General features: G+C 38.9%; 2 protein-coding genes across 5 annotated transcripts in view; one reads left to right on the plus strand and one right to left on the minus strand.

Moving 5' to 3' along the window:
• Pola1 (DNA polymerase alpha 1, catalytic subunit) overlaps positions 1 to 21,603 on the minus strand; it is a 300,929-nt gene that overhangs the window by 189,549 nt on the left and 89,777 nt on the right. The window lies entirely within an intron of this gene.
• Positions 10,006 to 11,886, plus strand: LOC125344046 (60S ribosomal protein L15-like). Its single transcript, XM_048336650.1, has 2 exons — positions 10,006 to 10,494; positions 11,713 to 11,886. The coding sequence occupies exons 1-2, from the start codon at positions 10,006 to 10,008 to the stop codon at positions 11,884 to 11,886; spliced, it is 663 nt and encodes a 220-aa protein (XP_048192607.1).

Raw genomic sequence — 21,603 nt, forward strand, 5'->3', positions numbered from 1 at the left:
CAAAAAACCCACATTGGTGTATGATTCAGATATTAAACACAATGAAATTCCTACAAGAAAATACTGAATAAGGGGGCTGGGGATATGGCCTAGTGGCAAGAGAGCTTGCCTCGTATACATGAGGCCCTGGGTTCGATTCCCCAGCACCACATATACAGAAAATGGCCAGAAGTGGCGCTGTGGCTCAAGTGGCAGAGTGCTAGCCTTGAGCAAAAAGGAAGCCAGGGACAGTGCTCCGGCCCTGAGTCCAAGGCCCAGGACTGGCCAAAAAAACAAAACAAAACAAAACAAAAAAAAACAAAAACAAAAACAAAACGAAAATACTGAATAAGGTCAAATTCTAAACAAATAATGCATAAATAGAATTACTGAAATCCCAATGGCTTTAGGATTCTTCCATTACTGGTGATATAAAATTAGAAATAAACTGGAAATTTTTTAAAAAGACATTAGCATAAGAGGGGTAGGAAAATGAAGAGATTTGAAGGATAGGGAAAAGTAGATGAAATATAAATATTATGACATTTGATAATCTGACCGATATCTAAGCATTCTCTAATCAAAATTTCAGCAACCAGGACTCCTATTACTCCATTCTCACACCTGATGAACATTTATGCCTTCTTACTATTTTCTTATTCATTTTTGTTCTTAATTCTTACAGGTGTCTTCTCCATAAGATGCTCAAGAAAATAAGGGCTGTGGATGTAGTAAGCACTCTATTTCCTGTCTCAATCAATTAACACTTTTTTGATACTGGGTCACTTACTTCTTTTAAAAGTTTTGACTTTCCCACCTACTCTCTGAGCTGAGTCGCAATGAAAAGGACTATATGCTATAAAGTACTCTGCAAAAATAAAACATTTAAAAATACAGTGATTGGCATTTCTGCCAGATGTGAAAGTCTAGAAACCACGTTTGAGGCACATAAATGTCTCTTTCATGATATTTGGGGTTGTTTTGTCCTTGAACTACATATACTTCTTTAGTATTAGGGAAAAAATCATCCAACCAGGACAATTAACATTGCAAGGATATATTTCCATATTCTATGGTGCCTCTTGAAGACTGTGTGGTTCTGATATAGCTAGAAATATTTTAGTGCTCACCAATTTGTATGAACATAGCTTTATGTTCCTTAGCAAAACTGAATATATTTACATTACATAGAAATTTCCAACACCTTCGCTCTCGTTTCCACTCACAGGGAGTATATATGCACACCTATAAATACATCAAGGTTTCTCAACATTGGCACTCTTAACATTTTAGGCCAATTTTTGTCATGTAGAGTTACCCTGTGTCTACTAAAAGATGTTTAGCAGGGCTGGGAATGAGGCTTAGTGGTAGAGTGCTTGCCTAGCATGCATGAAGCCCTGGGTTCAATTCCTCAGTAGCACATAAACAGAAAAGGCCGGAAGTGGCACTGTGGCTCAATTGGTAGAGCGCTAGCCTTGAGCAAAAGCAGCTCAGCGACAGTTCTCAGGCCCTGAGTTCAAGCCCCAGGACAAGCAAAAAAGAAAAGGTGGTTTTCTGTTTTTGTTTTGTTTTTTAAAAGATGTTTAACAAAGGTCTGACTTTCTTTCAAATCCACTACATCACAGTGTCTATTGCCAATGTGCTATCCCATCTTCATCCATTCCTATATCATTTCTTCAGACTTTAACAACTTACTTAGCCTGCCTGACTCTAGCATCAGTACCTTTCAAGCTATTCTTCACACTTTACCAGTGGGGTTTATTGTTTTTTACCAAAAATATGCTCTTTGCCACTCCTTGCTGAGTGCCTGTGGCTCACACCTGTGTGATCCTAGCTACTTATGAGGCTGAGATCTGAGGATCACAGTTAGAAGCCAGCCTGGGCAGTAAAGTCCATGAGACTCTTATATCTTAATTAACCACCAGAAAACCAGAAGTATACTGTGGCTCAAAGTGGTAGAGTACTAGCCTTGAGCAAAAAAGCTCAGGGACAGTGCTCAGGCCCTGAGTTCAACCCATACCAACCAAAAAAAGAAAGAAAAGTACTCTGAGATGAAATTGAAGGCCTCTTAGCTTGACCCTGAGTTCATGATCTTGTTGAGGCTCGCCTTATCTTCTAATGCTTCCCACAGTCATCCTTCACTATGCTTTACTCATATTGTATCTAGTAAGTTAAACATGCCATATTCTATGCTTTTCACAAACTGTTTCTACAGGGGATTAAAACTGTAGGTTAGGAAGGCAGGCTAGGTTAATTTTATGTGTCAACTTGGTTAGACCATGGCACCCTTATATTTGGTCAAACACCAGGAATAATACTCCCACTGTGAAAGTATTTTTAAATAAAATTAACATTTATATCAGTTGATTTTGAATAAAGCAGATGATCAACCCAGCCAAGGAGGAAAGACCTTGTGGGGGAGGGGAGAGACGAGGTCCTTGGAAGAAGAAAGAATTCTGCTGCAGACTGCCTTCCTGCATGAGCTGCAACATCAACTCTTTTTTTCCTCCAGCCTGCTTACCAGTCCACCCCACATCACCCTACAAATTCTGGGCTTGTCAGCCTACAGCCTCACAAGCCAATCCTTCCTATCTCTCCCTGCCCTGTATCTATTTGTCTCTGTACCTCTCATAGTTTAAAAAAAAAGAAGAAGAATACTGGTGTCTCTACTTAACATCTACATTCTGTACAAAGAACTTCACAATCTGAAAACCTGGCCAATTTAGCCATATTAATTAATGGGCCTGCTCATCCTATGTGCCGACCAACATGTAAGAGTATGAAACTGAATATATTATAGGCAAAGATCTTCTCATAGCAATTCAACTTAGCACAATGCCTCAGACATTATAGTAATTCAATAAATACTTCTCTCCGAAGATATACTAAGAGGAAAACCCTCTGTGGTCCAGCTTGAAAAAACACAAAGCCATTATCAATCAAAAAGTTCATTTCCCTAAGAACCCAAAGTTGGTTACAAAAGAGTAGCAATTAAACCCACACACAGTACACATTTAAATGGTAGCTCTTTCCACCCAAGAAATGAGGAGTGAATCAGTTTTAATCCCACCTTCAAACACAATACATATGATATAAACAAGTATTACTCAAAAGAAAAGAATTTCTACCCCAGTGATAAAGGTCCATTAATTATAAACTTCACTGAAAGTGTACCTCTCCCATACAACTCTTGTTTCCGGGTAGGCTGATTTTGTTTTAAATCCTTAATTTGCAACCTAGACCTTCTGGTAGCTCATGTGTAAAAAATATAAAACACTTGAATACACAATGCTTTCTGAAAGGCTTCTCCTCCCAACAGACATATTTAATGATATTTATAAGTATCTCTCAATTATTGCGCTACAATTTGACAGGGCTCTAATTTTTATCTAAAAAATGAATATACCAAAAGCTGTATCTTAGAATATGTGAAATCTTAAAGTAGATGTCTCTTTTGACTTATAATTTCTCATCCTCAATGTGAATTTTTATTTGTCCTAAGAATTTTTTGAAATTCACACTACAGTCTGACATTTAAAAAGTGTTTCACCTTTAAAGAAACCTTCCCTTCACAACATTCTTATTCTCTAGTCCTCTTCCACTCCAGGATCTGCATGTTTCACTTGAATTTGTGAGCATTACTGTCAGACTTGGGGTTATATCTAACACAGGACCCTAAAGAGCTTGTAGAGCTGACTTTAAAGCACACATGAATGAAATCTACTCACCAATGCAAGAGCTCAAATACAGCCTTTACATTCTTAAATTTTTAAATGCCCAGTAAAAATAAATAAGTAAGTAAAGCCCAAAGACACTAAGCCCTAAGAAACTAGAACAGGAGATATCAACCTAAGATCAGTCAAGACATCTAAAAATCTCAAACTGCCAGCAAAGATTTGAATGTGTGGAACATATACACGTTTTTAGGAAGGTCTACAAATTTCGTTGTTGACATCTGATTTGCTTAAATATAACATTGAAGCTGCCTAGATGAGTCCTGAGAGTACAGCTTTCAGATTCCTTGGGACTCACATAATAGCCATGAGGCACAAAACATTCCCACTGAAACCTCGGCCTTCATTTCTGATCCAGGCATTATTTTCAGCCCCTACCTACAATGTATTTCCCTCGCAGAAAAACATGGATGTGTCAAAAGGCTCAGAGATGTGGCTTCCTAACTGATCCATCCTATAACTCTTCTGAGGGGCTAATTAAGACATGGCCAAACTGTGTCCGTGCTTTAGTGAACATAAGCACTTAAGCAAGTTTCACACAACCTGATTAAAATTGACTCAAAGTGTCTTACTTTAGTAATCACTTAGATAGAATGAATTTCACATTAGTGGGATCAAGCATGTACCAGGCCTCAGTAGAAAAGAAAAGAGCTTACAGTAATAGGATTTATAAACCCACCCATTAGGTTAATGGCTAAATGATTTACATGTAACTTTCTCCCCCACCCCGCCTTCTTTCACCCTTTAACTCAGTAAAAACTATGCTTGGCATTTTCCACTGCAGTGCCACACACAAAGGAAATAGCCTTTCTATTTTGGGACATTCTAATTTCTAATAATGGCTTGGGTAGCTACCATTAACTCTTTCAAAGCACAAATAATTGACTAATAAAATTAAGTATTCTATAAGGCCTGAAAGTGCTTAATTGATCATAATTATCTATTTGAGAAGGAAGCATCAGGCTGGCTATGCTCAGATAATGAAGTTGGGCAATTCTGAAGCATGGCAATCAAGATAATACTTGCAGCTAAAAAGGACATTAACATTTTCTAGAATCTGCAACATTTTCTTTATATCTGGGGTCATGGGAAAAATCTGACTAGGAATTTTGAGCTCAAGTCTTACAAATGGCAGATCTAACGGGGTGTCAACTTGTCACTACTAAGCACATGTCATGAAGCTCAGTCCTACAGGAGCACATAGCTGGTGGTCTAGAGAACATAAGTTGGAGAGTGAGCAGTGTATTGCTGTCACCATTTTTGATTTTTCACTATCTCTGTACAATCAGTGTGTGAAAAGTTAGTCACTGGAAAGCCCTTCATTATTTTCTACTTCCAACCAGATGAAAGGAAGAATTGGAAATTGAAACCAAGGCCTGTACATGATAGGCCAGCACTCTTTATCCAAGCTACAGCCCAACCCAAGAGAGAACTTTAAAAGCCTAATACTTCAGAAGATAACCCCATTGTTCAGAACTAGAACTATATACTAAGTTCTGTTCTGTCATGATTACACTTTTTACATCTCCTCTTAGAGCAATTCTTTTATTCTCTTATAAAGGGTATTCCTTGATGCCACTATTTTATTAAAAGCTTGGAAAAGACTTTAGGAGTTACTTATGATAACATTGTAGAGGGTCCCATGTCGAAGAGGTATCTTTGAGATAGTCTAATTTTAGGGGAATATAATGGCATTTAAATGTCCAGAGAACTATACTCCATAGACATTTGTTCAGGAATGCCTCCAGTATAAATATATTTAAGAATAAAATAAGTCCATCCTGTCTTATCATCTTCTGTATTTTCTTCTGGAACCCAGAGGAAGCTTGAAGGAAATAAATCAGATTAAGAAAAGTCATTTAAGATACAGGTATTTAACATGGAGAGCAATGTGAAGGCTATCTAAGGATTAGCTATTCATTGCTTGAAAAAAATGTCCTTCACAAGCCAGGTACAGGTGGCTCATACTTGTAATACTAGCTATTCAGAAGACTGAGATCTGAGGATCATAGTTAGAAAGCCAGCTCAGGCAAGAAAGGTCTACGAAACTCACCTCCACTAAACTACCAAAAAAAAAAAAAAAAAAGAAAGAAAAGAAAAAAAAAACCCACCTTGGAAGTGGAGCTGTGGCCCAAAGTTGAAGTTCAGGGACAGCTCTCAAGTCCTGACTTCAAGCCCCCAGGACCAGCATTCCTCCCACTCCGTCCAAAAAGTCCTTCATTTATGATCTAAGTCAAGGCTCAAGAATTTGACATGAATTGTAGGGAGTACTATATCCTTTTTTGTTTGCTCATTTAGAACCTAAAAATAACCTCATTTATTCATGCACCAATAAATATTATGGACAAGATGTAGGGAACACAAAGATGAATGACTTGGATGTGATCTCTTATCTATAGTGTGTGTGTACACACACATATATATGCAAATATAAACACATATACATATACACACATATATTTGCACACATTCATATAACAGGCGCTCCTAGGGTAGTAGTTTGAGAAAAGTTAATGGAGGCAGACTGTATATAACAGAAAGTCACAGGAAGTAATAGAAACGGGACAGTGTGAGGACCCAAGGGACACTGGAAAACTGAATGGTGACTAAAGAAAATTAAGTTTTCAAAATAATAAAGTTTTAAAAAATCTAATGGAAAGAAAACAGAAGTATGCTGAGGCTAGAACACGCAGGGAAACTGGAGACAGTGCAGAGGAGAGGCCCAACTGTGTAAGCCATATTAAGGTCTTTAAAGTGGAGAGTGGCTCAGCAGATTGAGAACTTAAAGACATCTCTAAATCAAAACATGTGAAGATCACTGGTGATACAGAAGCATAGATATTTAGGAAATCAAATCTACAGGACTTGATTATGGGCTGGATTTGGAGCAAGAAGACATAAAGGTCAAGAATCACACTCATATTCCTGGCATTTATTGAGATAGTGAATCTAAGATGGGTCACAAGTTGTGGGGCCAGAATCATAAGGGCAGTTTGAGAAAGGAACAGGATATGTTTGGGACATATCTAAATGAATACAAGGAGGCACTAGGTTGGGAATGCAGCTTAGTGGTAGAGTGCTTGCCTAGCATGCATGAAGCCCTGGGTTCAATTTCTCAGTACCAGATAAACAGAAAAGGCTGGAAGTGGGCGCTGTGGCTCAAGTGGTAGAGTGCTAGCCTTGAGCAAAAAGAAGCTCAGGGACCGTGTCCAGGCCCTGATTTCAAGACCCAGGGCTGGCCAAAAAAATTAAGAAAAAGAATACAAGGAGGTGCACAGAAGATAAGATGCTCAGTGGAGGAGACAGAGGGTATTTCAGGTACAAGAAAAATCAATGTTTGACAAAAGGAAAAAACATGAATAAAGCAATGTCAGCATGTGGATGATAAAAGAACCCTGTGGAATGGATAGAACAGCTCACTGGAGAGGCACTGGGAGAAAAGGGAGACTAAACAAAAAACGAGCATCAAATCTAATGGTGCTAGTGACAGGTGGGGCTCCTGATCCTTCATTCCTTCCAACAGTACCTTCCCTTCCCTTTCAGCTATCAGGTCTCCATTCTTTCTGTCACAATTGGCAGGTGTCACCTAAACTAGGGACCACTAGCAAATCTGATGCAGGCTGCCAGTCAGACAGTAAGGCACCACAGAATGCCCTTTAATGAGAATGATCCTAACAGGTGGCTAGCACCTCATACAAATAATTATATTAGTCCTTTGAGCAAGGTCAAAAGGGGGGAGCATCTTGCCTTTCTTGAGCCACCTTAACAGTTACCAAATTCAGATCCACAATCAAAAACTTTGCCACTACCCTTCCACATTGAAGGAAAGCTGATGGGAGTTCCACATGAACATTAAACACCAATTAATTTCTATCCCAAGAGCTTCCTATAGCTCCTATATGACCACTCTTTTCCCTGCTTCTCTTCTGCATCAAAGGAGAGGGTGTTCTTTTTTTTCTGTCAAGTTTTGTATTTGTTATCAATTCATTCATACTTATTCAATAAAAGAAAAGATGACAGAAGAGATTCCACTCAGTATCCAAATTATATTTTTCCTACCTTCTAGAGAAACCAGGTCATAAGTGATTCTATTAATTGCCTTTGACACTAATTAGATTTTATAACATCAAATGTCTCACAGTTCACATGGACCTTTAACCTCACACCAAGTTGCTGTTTAGATAGGACAGACAGGTGTAGCTCGGGAGGTGGGTAAGGAGAGTGAGTGATAGGAGGGGCCTGAGCAATTATCACTGAAAGACAAACATCTGCTGGATAGCAAGAACCCAGGAGTAAGGCGGCCAGTTTAGGGGGCGAAAATGGTTCTGTCCTCTCTCCCTTAGAGACAACTTCGTCTGCTCCCTCTCTCTTAAACCTTGTGATTGCAAATGGCATGGCTAGAAGGAGCCACACACCACCACTGGCATGTCGGTACCCACATAAAGAATTCAATTTGTAGATCAGATTCCTGTCAGCTGCAAAGAGCCAGCACTTCAGCTGCTTCTCATTCTTTATTTTTAAATGGCAGGATGGGCTCAAGGGCATGGTGGCCTGTCACCCAAGAAGAGACTAAAGATTTTTAAAAGATAAAATCAAAACCCTTGTGGTGTACAAAGTCACATGAGACTGGGAAATGAACAAGTCCATCAGAAAAGTGAAATGAACATGTTACAAACCAGTTGTTGCTGTGTTTCTTAGTGACATAGTAGAAGGGAAACTGGATATGGGAACAAAAAGAAAACCCTTTGAATTAACTACAAATCAATTTCTAGTCAATGGGACTAGTAGGATAGTTTTCCTGCTACTAAGTTATAAAATACTTATCTTCAGATCTTTGAGCCAAGAGCTTTAAAATGTTGAGATGACAAAGACCTACTCAATTAGTTCCCCATACCAAAGGGCAAATAAAATTAAACATTTATCAAAAAATTAAGCAGCCTAATTAAAGAGAACTTACAGATGAAGAATACAAACTTTTCTCCCTCTAACATCACCATCACTACCAGATCATACTTGACTAATTCTTATAAGCAGACCAACTTGGATTTTGATGTATAAAGTGCTTTTGACGATATTTCGTTTTAAACAGATAAACACTTTTTTTAAAAAATGCAAGCTGAAGACACCCTTTTGAGGAACTAAGAAAACAGATGTGGAAGCCATTTGTTTAGATGAAGAGGAATTTTCGCTTTTATAGGAATACAATGATTCATGAAGAGGAAAAAAGTCTGTCATCAAGTTTACTTCAATAGATACTCTTGGATATGAGGCAGCTTTCTATATATGGCCATTGCTTTTCTTCACATCTCAACTCTCCTGAAATATCTCAAAGTACCACTAACAAACATCATTTTTATTGTCTTTGTTCTTTTAAATTTTTTGCTTAGTTAATATATTGTGCTGAAAAAAAAACACCTCTGGTACTACTGCACAATATACACTTCCATTGCTTAGGTAGCTGGACAAAATGCTTACTGTCTTAGGGATTTATCAAAAAATATGCCAACTTGAAATCATTAACAGTAATAAAGGAAACCCTGGCAATTGCTACTGAAATAATAGCTCTCTTCAACCCCAAAGGAGATAGAATAAAAGAATGGTAAAGTTTTTCTACGAACTTCTGTCAAATAGAAAACATACCATCCTTTCTTTCATTTGTAATGGAAATGTTAAGAGCTAAACCAAGAAAACAAAAAAGGATCCAGGCACCAGTAGCTTGTGCCTGTAATCCTAGCTCCTCAGAGGGCTGAGATCTGAGGATCACAGTTCAAAGCCAGCTCCGACAGAAAATTCTGTGAGCCCTACCTCCAATCAACCGGCAAAAATCCAGAAGTGGTAATATGGCTCAAGTGGTAAAGTGCCAGCCTTGAGCAAAAGAATAGATAGATAGATAGACAGACAGACAGACAGACAGACAGACAGACAGACAGACAGACAGATAGATAGATAGATAGATAGATAGATAGATAGATAGATAGATAGATAGATAGAGCCAAGTTAAAAAAGATAAAGCCTTGAGCTCAAGCCTCAGTACTGACACAAGATAAAAACGCATCAACAAAAGGACATTCGGTTCACCCTAGACAAATACTTCAAAAATTCAACTCCTTCATTCCCACCACACACTGCTATCCTCTGTCTCATCCATGTCTATCAGTTGTTCCCCTCTCAATGGATCCATTTATAAGTCTTTATCTGGATTAAGAAATACACGTCCTGGCTTCCTTTCAGTTTGGCGGCAGCCATTGGGTAAGTAAGCCAAGATGGTTGCCTACAAGTACATCCAGGAGCTATGGAGGAAGCCCCACCCCACCCGGGATACAAAGCCAAGCAAGGTTACGTCATATACAGGATTCTTGTGCGCTGTTACGGCCGCAAATGCCAGGTTCCTTATGGCAAGCCTGTCCACCATCATGGTGTTAAACAGCTCAAATTTGCTCGTAGCCTTCAGTCTGTTGCCGAGGAGCAAGCTGGGCATCACTGTGGAGCTCTGAGAGTCCTGAATTCTGACTGGGTTGGTGAAGATTCTACAGAGAAATTCGTTGAGGTTATCCGCATCGATCCATTCCATAACGCCATCAGAAGAAATCCTGACACCCAATGGATCACCAAACCAGTCCACAAGCACCGAGAGATGCATGGGTTGACCTCTGCAGGCTGCAAGGGTCGTGGCCTTGGAAAGGGCCACAGGTTCCACCACACTATGGGTGGTTCTCGCCGAGCAGTGTGGCGAAAGTGCAATATTCTCCTGCTCCACCCTAAGTTGCCGCTAATAATAAAAGTAGTGTTTGTACAATTCTTACCTAATAAACAATTTAGAACAGTCAAAAAAAAAGAAATACAAGTGCTTAGCTGCCATGTGCCCTATCTCTTCAACAAAAGCATAAGCAAAAGCAACCAATGTCATTCATGATTCTGATTTAAAAAAAAAAAACAACACAAAACTCTTAGCTGGCCATGCATGGCTCATACTTATAATCCTAATAAGGATCACAGTTTGAGCCAGCTGGGGGAGGAAAGTCCATGAGAAGCAGGAAAGTCCTTGAGATTCTTATCTCCAGTTAATCCCCAAAAGCCAAGTGGAGCCAAGGCTGATGTGGTACAGGGCTAGTCTTGGGTACAAATGCTCAGGGACAGCGCCCAAGGCCCTCATTCAAACTCCCAGAACCAGCACATGCGCGTGCACGTGCATGAACACACACACACACACACACACACACACACACACACACACACTCTTAACAATTCTGTCACAATACCAAGTAATATCGTAGACAAACAAAACAATAATCTCTGTTCTGGGATATATCCATGTGCCAATATTTAGTCACTTTGCTTTCTAGTTTACATTTCAAAGTTAGATTAACATTATTCATTTTTGACCATGCATTTGAAAATTACAATTGGTCCAACTATGACTATGGTTCCTTCCCTATGAGAACCTCTTAATGATCTACAACAATCTGGATTCCTGTGTACATAAGCATTTTTCATGTTGAGTGAATCCAACTTCACTCCGTCTTCAAGAGTCATGTTGCCCAAATAATAGGCTCCTCCCCAAAACTTACAGTAACGTTACACTTTCAAAACAGGTCCAGAAATAGTATGAGGAAGTACTTGGTATATCTTATACTCCTGGCTACCATGAGATTGCCAAAGAGTAGTGACTGGTTTTTCTGGCTCCCATGCCACATATAAATCCTCGGTTAACCATCCTAAAAATAGGTAGCAACCATCATGAGAACAGAAAAAAACAGCTGCACCTTGACAAACCCAGGACCACTATTATCGTTACAAAGAAAGACCACATGCAGTTTGGACTAGGAAAGTTGACATGTTAGCTAGTTTATCAACAGTCTGTAAGGAATTTTACCCATCATAATTTTTGGCGTTTGTTTATTCAAAACACTGAGCTTCAACTTTGCAAGTACCTTGCCAGGTGCTGGGATGAGGCAGAGGGAATGACATGATCTGACTTTAAAACAATCGTTGCACGCAGCTGCATGTGAATGGGCTGTGGGAAGTGAGAAGCAGAAGCAGTAGTTCAGGACAGATGCTCCAAGCATGGGACAAGGTGGTAGCAGCAAAGCTGGATGAAAAGCAGGGAGGCTATGCTAAAGATGTAGATGTAGGAAGTGAGGAAAAGAAAGAAAAATTGAAAATAAACCCCTGATGTTTGGCTTAAGCAACAGGTTAAGAGGTGAATCTCTTAAATCTGCAATGAAATAACGAAAGGATGTTTGTGAAACTAGTAATGAGATTAAGACAAGTTAGCTATAAAGTTGGACTGCTGGATTCTTGTACTGGGGCAAATGAGTATTAATGGTGGACATTTGAGTTTTACCTAACCATGTCTCTGGCTCCAGCAAATAAATAGTACTATTATTCTCATTAGCTCCAGCTCCCAGGCCATATTTCCAATTCTTTCACAGTCCTTGATTTCTAAATTCTATGCCCAAGACTTGAATACAACCAACAACCCAATGATATGCTTCACCTTAAAAACTGGGCATTTAATAGACAAGGTTTTCTCAGGCTATCCTTTCCTTTTATTCTTTTTCTTTTTGTCAGTCCTGGGGCTTGAACTCCGGACCTGTACACTGTCCCTGAGCTTCTCTGTGCTCAAGGCTAGTGCTCTATCACTTGAGCCACAACACCACTTCTGGCTTTTTGTTTATGTGGTACTGAGGAATCGAACCCAGGGCCTCATGCATGCTAGGCAAGCACTGTACCACTAGGCATCCTTCCCAGCCCTAATGCTATCCTTTCTTGTCCCAATCTATCACTTCTTTTTACAATGGGAATGATTCTCTATCAATCTGCTAACTAAACATACATTTAAAAGGGGCTCAGCACTGAGTTAAGTATAACAACTGCCTTAAAGGAATGGAAGACTACTTCCAATTAAGCAGTTTTCACTGTCTAAAAAGGAAAGGAACAGAACACAAGGGTGATAATGAAGAAACACAATACAGAAAGACTGGGGCAATCACACCAAGACCCAGACCACAGACTGATCTATCCAATCCTTCTCTTTGGAGACATACCTCACTCTTCAGATGATTATGAAAGGTCCACTTAGGGAATAATGACATTAATAAAAAGAGAGATTGTGGGAAAAAAGAAGTGGGGATAGTTTCTGATATCATCATTTAAATGCCCTTCTCTAAGTGCTGCATCTTAAAGAAAAGTAAACAGACAGGTGCCAGTGGCTCGGGTCTATAATCCTTATTACTGCAGAGGCTGAAACTGGGAGGACTGTGACTGGAACCTCCTGTCAAGGCCAGGTGTCTCACTTGTGATTCAGCTTCCTTTAAAGGCCTGGCTTTCTCATTTGCTGGTAGTTCATAGTCCTTCCATTCCAATAGGAATATCTGCACGTCTGGCCCCAGCATCGTTCATCTTTCTCTTTCAAGGGGTTCCTTTCTGTATCTGCAGCATCCATTTCTATGCAATTAGGGTTACTCACTCATTTGACAAATACAGATTAACAGCATACATTGCTCAAGGCATGGCACTGAAGTATCTGCATATTAATAAAATGTACTTTATATGCCTTTTAAGAATTTTCAGGGCTGGGGATATAGCCTAGTGGCAAGAGTGCCTGCCTCGGATACATGAGGCCCTAGGTTCGATTCCCCAGCACCACATATACAGAAAACGGCCAGAAGCGGCGCTGTGGCTCAAGTGGCAGAGTGCTAGCCTTGAGCCGGAAGAAGCCAGGGACAGTGCTCAGGCCCTGAGTCCAAGGCCCAGGACTGGCCAAAAAAAAAAAAAAAAAGAATTTTCAGTCTTGGAAGTGGTGCTGTGGCTCAAGTGGTAGAGTGCTAGCCTTGAGCACAAAGAGACTCAGGGACAGTGCCCAGGCCCTGAGTTCAAACCCCAGGACTAGCAAAATAAACAAACAAACAAAAACTTTGCATTTCAATTACAATGCATTTCTTCATATTTTAGGTCTTAACCTCACACCTCACACTTAATGTTTAAAGCTTATGACACCTTTTTAACTTCAAGCTCAGAACTGAAATTTTTTTCACAAGTGAGTACAAACTTCTTACCAAAATTAATGAGTGTTTCTTGAGTTAGATTCTCAACAATCTGGGCATTTATCCTAACAAAATTAAAGGGCACTTCACTGCTTTCCCCCTTCTACCAGATCCCAATGACAAACCATTGGTAAGCATGTCACACACATATACACAGAGAGTCAAAATTCTCATCTGCAAAAATTATACCTCCCACAAGAACCACTAACCTATATCCATAACTATAATAACCTGTGTAATCTCGGTGCACATACTTCAGAAGTGACTAATTTATTATAAAGCATACTGACTTGAGACATATAGCCTATTGCTGATCAAGATTATTTAGTGTGTAAGATGCCACTCCCACTCCTAAAGATGGAATTTTTTCCCATTTAGGCAAGGTCTCCAAATGTGACAAGTATCATCACTTCCCTATACCCTCCAGGAGAGAAGGCTGACATAACAGACTACATAAAAGAGTCCCTTTACTCTTAATTTCCCATTGGATTTGGCTAGTGGAGAACAATGCATTGGTCAGACAGGAGGGAAGAGGGAACGAATATGGAAACAATTATTTATGGCCCTGGCTCTCTCCTGAGTGATCATGTAGGGGCTAGCTTGATCCATCCATCCATGATGAATAGGCCCATTTCACCCAGCTCCCTCTTTTTACCTCAGAGGATAACAATCCTACTATTACTAGTCCCAGATTCACACAATCTTCTTGTCATTTCATTCTTGTCTGCCTAAATATTTGTAAATAATCTCTACCAAGTTCTATTAGTCCCACTGTCCTCTCTTTCCTGCTGGAATCCTGACTGACACATTATAAATTTCACAACAAAAAGAAGCAGTTGTTCAATGTTTTGCTTGAAGCACCATCCTGCTAAAAGGATAATTACAAAAAGCCATCACATCGTGGAAATCTAGGCTTTTAAAGATTAGTAAATTAAGTACATTGTGGATTTATTATGATATAGTAACTAAAAGTCCTTGAATTTTTATCTCCTTTGAACATAGAAAAGAGAAAGTAAAGTATAATAGTACCTCTAAAGAACATCTTGATAATTTGAAAATTATTGTGATTATTATATGCTGACTTATATAGTTATATTTGCATGCATATAATTTAGGTCTTTAATTACACTGCACAGTAACATGGAGACCCAGAACTATATCTCATATTTGTTCACAGGCAGTCATTCCATTTAATGGTGCCTTTAACAAAGAGTATATGTGAAAAAAAAGTATGGCAGTTGAAAGTACTACCACCCCTTCCCCCTCACCACCAAAAAAAAAAAAAAAAAACAACAACATAAAGACACAGGAAAGCTAGCCCTCAGAAATGTTTCATGGTTTTGGTATTTTCTTATTTGATGTGTGTTCCTAAAAGATTCTGTCACCAGAAGAAAGTAAAAACATCACTGTAAGGTGAATGTAAAATTTTAGGAAAACAGCTGTATACCCATCAAGATTATTTTCCACAAGTAGCCAACATGAAATAGAATTTACAACAGAGACAGGAAGAAGAGTAGGTGGAGTTAGAATAGAAGGAAATGAGGAGGCTCAACAAGAATTAATTACTGGTAATTACACATGCTACAGCCTCTCTTCTTTCTCCACCCTCTAGCTAATCAACAGTGGGAACAGATGTGGTCTGTGGTATTGGGAAGGGGGGGTGCTTAACAGCTGTTTGGAGAACATGCCATTAAAAAGCAGCCTTGTCCACAGAAACCCAAGTTTTACTTTTTTAAAGGAAAGAGGTAATGAATAGCAACCACAGTCCTACTTTGAACTTCAGCTCATTCAGGTCAATAATTTAAAATATTTTTATTTAAATGATTTTTTAAAATCGCTCCTGATTTCTGATTTTAAAAAATAGCAGTAGTTTTTATATTTTCTGTGATAACAGTGCCTCAAGCAGGGAGTCAGCAGTGCACGCCTATGACCATAGCTATATCACAGGAGGCTGAGATCGGAGGATCACAGTTTGAAGCTAACCTAGGCAGGAAAAGTTTGTAAGACTCTTCTCTCTAATTAAACCCTGAAAAAAAAAAGAAAAAGAGAAGCCAGGGCTGGGAAAATGGCCTAGTGGTAGAGTGTTCATCTCGTATACATGAAGCCCTGGGTTCGATTCCTCAGCACCACATATATAGAAAATGGCCAGAAGTGGCGCTGTGGTTCAAAGTGGTAGAGCACTAGCCTTGAGCAAAGAGATCAGGGACAGTGCCCAGGCCCTGAGTTCAAGCTCCATGACCAACCAAAAAAAAAGGCAAAAGTGGAGTTGTTGCTTACGTGGTAGAACTCCAGCCTTGAGCAATAAAACTAAAAGATACCATTGTTGAAGCCACAGTGCCAGTACACACAAACATGAGCAACTCAGTATTACCTGTTTCACATATCTGATCCAAGTACTCCTGAAACTAATATAAAAATCAAACAACTCAATATTAAGGATTCAATTAAATCTTAGCTATAATAATGATCATCACAAGAAAACCTTTCTTTGGTTCTGTTTTTAAAGCAAGGACTCAAACTTGAAATACCTCTGCCTCAGCCTCCTGAGTCCGTGTACCCCTATACCCAGTCAAAAAGAAAAACCAGGAAAAACCATAAAATCCCCATTATAAGAAATACTAAATTAGGGAAAAAAAATACCATAAATTTTTTAGATAATCTTTTTGAATATTCCTTCCCAGGAAGAAAACTCCATACAATAGAGAACTCAGAACATTATAGTTTATTTTAAAAACTGAAGAACGGCCAGCACAACGGCTCAAGTCTATAATCCTAGCTAGTGAAGTAGTGGTGATCAGGGGATATGGATTGAGGCTGGCCTGGACATGAAAATTGAAAAATAAATGACTACTAGGTTGTGAGGGTGGATGGCATATTCCCATTCCTCAAGGCCCACGGAATCTGGACTCAAGGAACAAAGGACACAGATCTGGCTTCAGGAATTAGCAGTTGATTGTTATCTGTGATCTGAAACTCTTATGTTGGAGTAGCACAGATTTGTGTCTTCAGAACCAGCTGGATGCCAAAAGGTTAGAAGTCCATTTGTTCACAAATCCAAAGTGATGCTCAGTAAATGAGTGATTATGCCACTGACTGATAGCAAGCCTACTAACTGGTTTTGCTGAAGTGTGCAACTATGCTGGAAGCTTCAAAAATGTTTGAGCAGCTTAACAACTGCCAAGTTCTTCTGTTCTTCTTAGGTTAAGTGTTATTTATATTCATATATCCTCACAGAATACAACACTAATTTCTTTTCCCTAATCTTATAGGATGGATTGAATTGGCATACTTATTTCTGTGCAATTTGGGGGGCAACCTGAAATTTTTCATTCAATTTCAGTGTACGCAGATTGCACCAACTATGATCCAATCCTGTTGGGGATAATTAGAGAAAGATGAAACTGGGGTTGAGAAAAAGAAAGGAAAAGCTAATATCAGAAGATGCAGCGCGATTTTTAGAATGAAGACCCCATGCTGATGACATGGAAGAGTCCACAGAGAAGACAGGGAACTTTAGAGAAGGGAATGAGAAGTGACTAGGGAGTTCCAAGGAGATGGACAGCAACCATTTCTGAGTTTGAAAATCAGAAAGGCAATAAATAAAAAGAAAATGAGCCATGGCATGTGGGTGGGGCAAATGCCTTGAAATGTGCTTATAATCTGCAGCAAAGCCATTTTTTCATTAAACATGGGATAATGAATGAAAAAAATATAAAAGAGAGCATCCCTTATCACTCAATATCACGGTCATTTGAAGATTTATGTAAAGAATGTAAACATTATTCCTTAGGGTTTCCACAGATAACATTTTCAACTTCAGACCCCCCTGAAGCTACAGTTTCATGAGGTCTATAGTTATCAAACTTAAATTCTAGATTCATAACAATTCTCATAGGAAGCTCTTGCAGTGAAAGACTATATCCTTCCCTTGCAATTTACTAAGATAAAGCCATACTTTTTGCTGTGCTCTGCAAACCCACCTTTTGATCCCTAAAAATAATTTTAATTATCTGCAAAAGAGCAGATAAGAAAGTTTAAATTAATCCTTCATCCTGAATTATGTTGCTTTTCTGCATCAGCAAAGACACATTGCTATGCAAAATAACGAGCTTTTTTTCTGATAGAGAATATATTTGGGAGAGAAATGGGAGTTTCTGGCAAAAAAAAAGGCTTCATTACTTCAGCTTTAAATGTAAATTAGGCACTCAGCAGCTTGCAAGTTAGGACAATTTTCCTTATACAAGATAAGATGAATTATATTTTATTCCTTAGTTTTTAACAAGAGTCACTTCCTTAGACATACCTAACCCTTAAACAAAGGCTGTTCTTTGTCAAAGCTAGGGAAATGTTTTTATTACTGATGTTCTTTAAATATGAATAAAAATCTCTTTTCTATACTCACGCTCATAACAAGCTGTTACTTCAGCAAAGAATATCTAAAATGAATACAGAACTATAGAGGGGAATACTTGCTTTCTATGTGAAGATTACATGTATCACCCCAACTAGTGGAAAGGCCTTAAAAAAAAAAAAAAGAAAACCATGAACAAGCCAGGCGCTGGTGGCTCATGCCTGTAATCCTGGCTACTCAAGAGGCAGAGATCTGAGGATCGCAGTTCAAAGCCAGCCTGGGCAGTGAAGTCTGTGAGATTCTTATTGTCAATGAGCCACCAGAAAGCTGTTTTTACCCCTTGCTGTACTGGGGATTAAACTCAGGGCTTCACACAATCTAGACAAGTACTCTCCCACTAAGCCTGTATTTTAGTCTTTTTGATGCTACTTATTGTAAGTGTGGTTGTTCTTTTAATATTTTTTTTGGATAACCTATTGTTGATATATAGAAACAAGTGGGTTTTGCATCCATCACTTCACTGAACTTATTCATTGTTTCTAACATCATTTGGTAGAATCACGGGTTTTCTATATAAATCATCATGTTCCTTGCAGAGATAAACTATATTTCTATTTGGATGTTTTCTATTACTTTTTCTCGTTTGATTGCTCTGGCAAGGATTTCCAGTTCTATGTTGAATAGAAGTGGCAAGGGTGAACATCTTTTGTCTTATTTCTGATCTTAGGAAGAAAAGCTTTCAGGTTTTCACTGCTGAGCAATGGGCATATCATATACAGCCTTTATTGTGTTGAGGTACATCCTTCTATATCTAAGTCACTGACAGCTTTATTATAATGTGATGTTGAATTTTCTTAACTGATTTTCCTGCATCAATGGAAATATATTTATGGTTTTAATCCTTTGGTCTGTTACTGTGTATGAAGCTTATTGAGTTTATAGGCAAAGCTAGTCCTAAATTCCAGGGATAAATTCCTCCTGATCTTGGTATACAATCCTAAGGGATTGTTAAGTCTGATTACTAATATTTTATGAAGAACTTTAGCATGTATGTTTATCAAGAAGGTTAACTTGGCTGGGAATATGGCCTAGTGGTAAGAGTGCTTGCCTCGTATACATGAAGCCCTGGGTTCGATTCCCCAGCAACACATATATAGAAAATGGCCAGAAGTGCCATTGTGGCTCAAGTGGCAGAGTGCTAGCCTTGAGCAAAGAGAAGCCAGGGACAGTGCTCAGGCCCTGAGTCCAAGGCCCAGGACTGGCAAAAAGAAGGTTAACCTGCAATTTGCTTTTCTTGTATCAGTCTTATCTGGATCTGGAAGGAGAAGTAATGCTGGCCTTGTAAAAAGAAAATATTGTTTTCAGAAGTACAAATGGCTAACAGAAATTTGCTAAGATTCCATCTAACCCCAGTCAGAAAGGTAATCACCAAGGAAAAAAACAAATGCTGGCCGACGATTTGGGGAAAAAGAATGTCTGTATAGTGTCGGTGGGATGGTAAATTAGTTTAATCACTATGGAAATCAGTATGGAGGCTCCTCAAAAACTTAACAGACTTACCTAATGATCCTGCCATATCACTCTTTGGTATATACAAAAAAATACACATCATTATACAAAAGAGATATTAATGTATGCTACAGCTCTGTTCAAATAGCCAAATTATGAAATAAACCAAGCTGCTCAACAACCAACAAATAGTTTAAGAATGAATAAAAATGAATAGGTTTAATAATTAATAGTTTAAGAAGAATGAAATTATGTCATTTGCGGGGAAAATGGATGGAACTGGAGATCATCATGTTGAATGAGATGTGTCAAGCTCAAAACCCTATATATAGCTTGCTGGCAATGCTAGATGGGGTAGATGTGGATTTCTTTAGATTACTACAAAGATGAATGATCGGCACATTGTTTGGCTATTAATAATCATTATACAAAACTTCTGCCCCCACTCTACTATATATACATTTCGCAATAGTGTTACAAATCACTTTGGCCCAAAAGAAGGCTATTAATTTAAGACTATGTTCCTTAATCCAGTTTTCCTTCCTCTTTTGTGCATGGATGCTTACACATTTGTGTACATACAATAGCTGAATACTATTTCTAAACAGCTGAATTTCTATGAAATATTATGCTTTTCATGCTTAGCTAAAAATTGACACAAAAAAGTACCATAACTTTCTGTTTGGAGAATTAGTTGGGTTTATCAGTTCTCCTAACATCAGACTCAGAATAGGATAAAGAAGGAGTTTAAAACTATAATTCTGCCTCAAATTTATTTACTCAAGTGCAGAGTAAATAAGAGTTTTTTGAGACTTGATAGATGTCTCACTGAAGAGTAACATCCTTAATTGGGGGGGGGGGGGGGGGGAGGAGAGCCATATAATCTTAGGGAGATAAAAAGTAATTCTAAAGCCCTTTGTGCTTTTAAATGGTACTTTGAACTTTTTCAGATATTATGTCAATTGTCAATCGAAAAAGATGCCCCCCTCTGAGCTGGTTCAGGTGTGTTCTGCCTGGGAACCGCAGCCCAGTGCGGGACGCAGGGCCCAGCTCCTTCCTTTGAGAGGGCGCTTTGTTGGGTTCGAGCCCACAGCTGGTCAGGCGCACTGTGGTCCTGTCGGGCACCGCAGCTGTTCTGCGTGGGGAAGCACAAAGGGATGCTGACCCTGTGCAGACGCGGCTTGTGGAGGAGGCCGGACCCAAGTGCACCGAGCTCACCAGCAAAAAGCCACAGTAGGGCTGTGGCTCAAGTGGTAAAACTGCCTTGAGCGCAAAAGCTTAGGGAAAAGCTCAGGCCCTGAGTTCAAGTCCCAGGACCAGCACCAAAATAGAAATAAGGAAAGATCACCTATTAACAACTTGCTGAAAATGATACTTAAGAAAACTTATCTAAATTCACAAGACATTCAGAGATAGAACAGTGAATGGCATAAGAGGGGGTATTTAGCAACATCAACTGAAAAATCGGATTGGAGAGATAACTTTGACAACTCTGAAGAGGAAAGGGAGAAAAGAAGATACCAAAAGGAAAAAGGATACCTTAGGAGATACAAGCAGTCTCTGCAAATTGGGTGTTGAAGGAGAGAAAAAAAATTAAATTTACTGTCACAATTAAACTTTGTAAATGGACTATTTGATGAAATAAAGGAATTACTACTGCTACTAAAAAAAAAGATGTCCCCATCAAACTAATAAAGTTTTTATATATTAAAATATATATACCACATATTCTTGCCTATTTGTGGAACCTACTCCCAAAAATGATAATAATGATGTTAGTGATAATGATAACTACGGGACATGAATATAAAAGTGGGACTTCTCTGGGAAGTAACAGTAGGAGAGGAGGGAGGAAAGGGTTACTGAGGACTTAAGAGGATAAAAGAATACTACAGGGGCTGGGAATGTGGCCTAGTGGTAGAGTGCTTGCCTCGTATACATGAAGCCCTGGGTTTGATTCCTCAGCACCATATATACAGAAAAA

Source organism: Perognathus longimembris, chromosome 28, assembly GCF_023159225.1.
Source record: "Perognathus longimembris pacificus isolate PPM17 chromosome 28, ASM2315922v1, whole genome shotgun sequence".
In the NCBI taxonomy this organism is placed as follows: domain Eukaryota; kingdom Metazoa; phylum Chordata; class Mammalia; order Rodentia; family Heteromyidae; genus Perognathus; species Perognathus longimembris.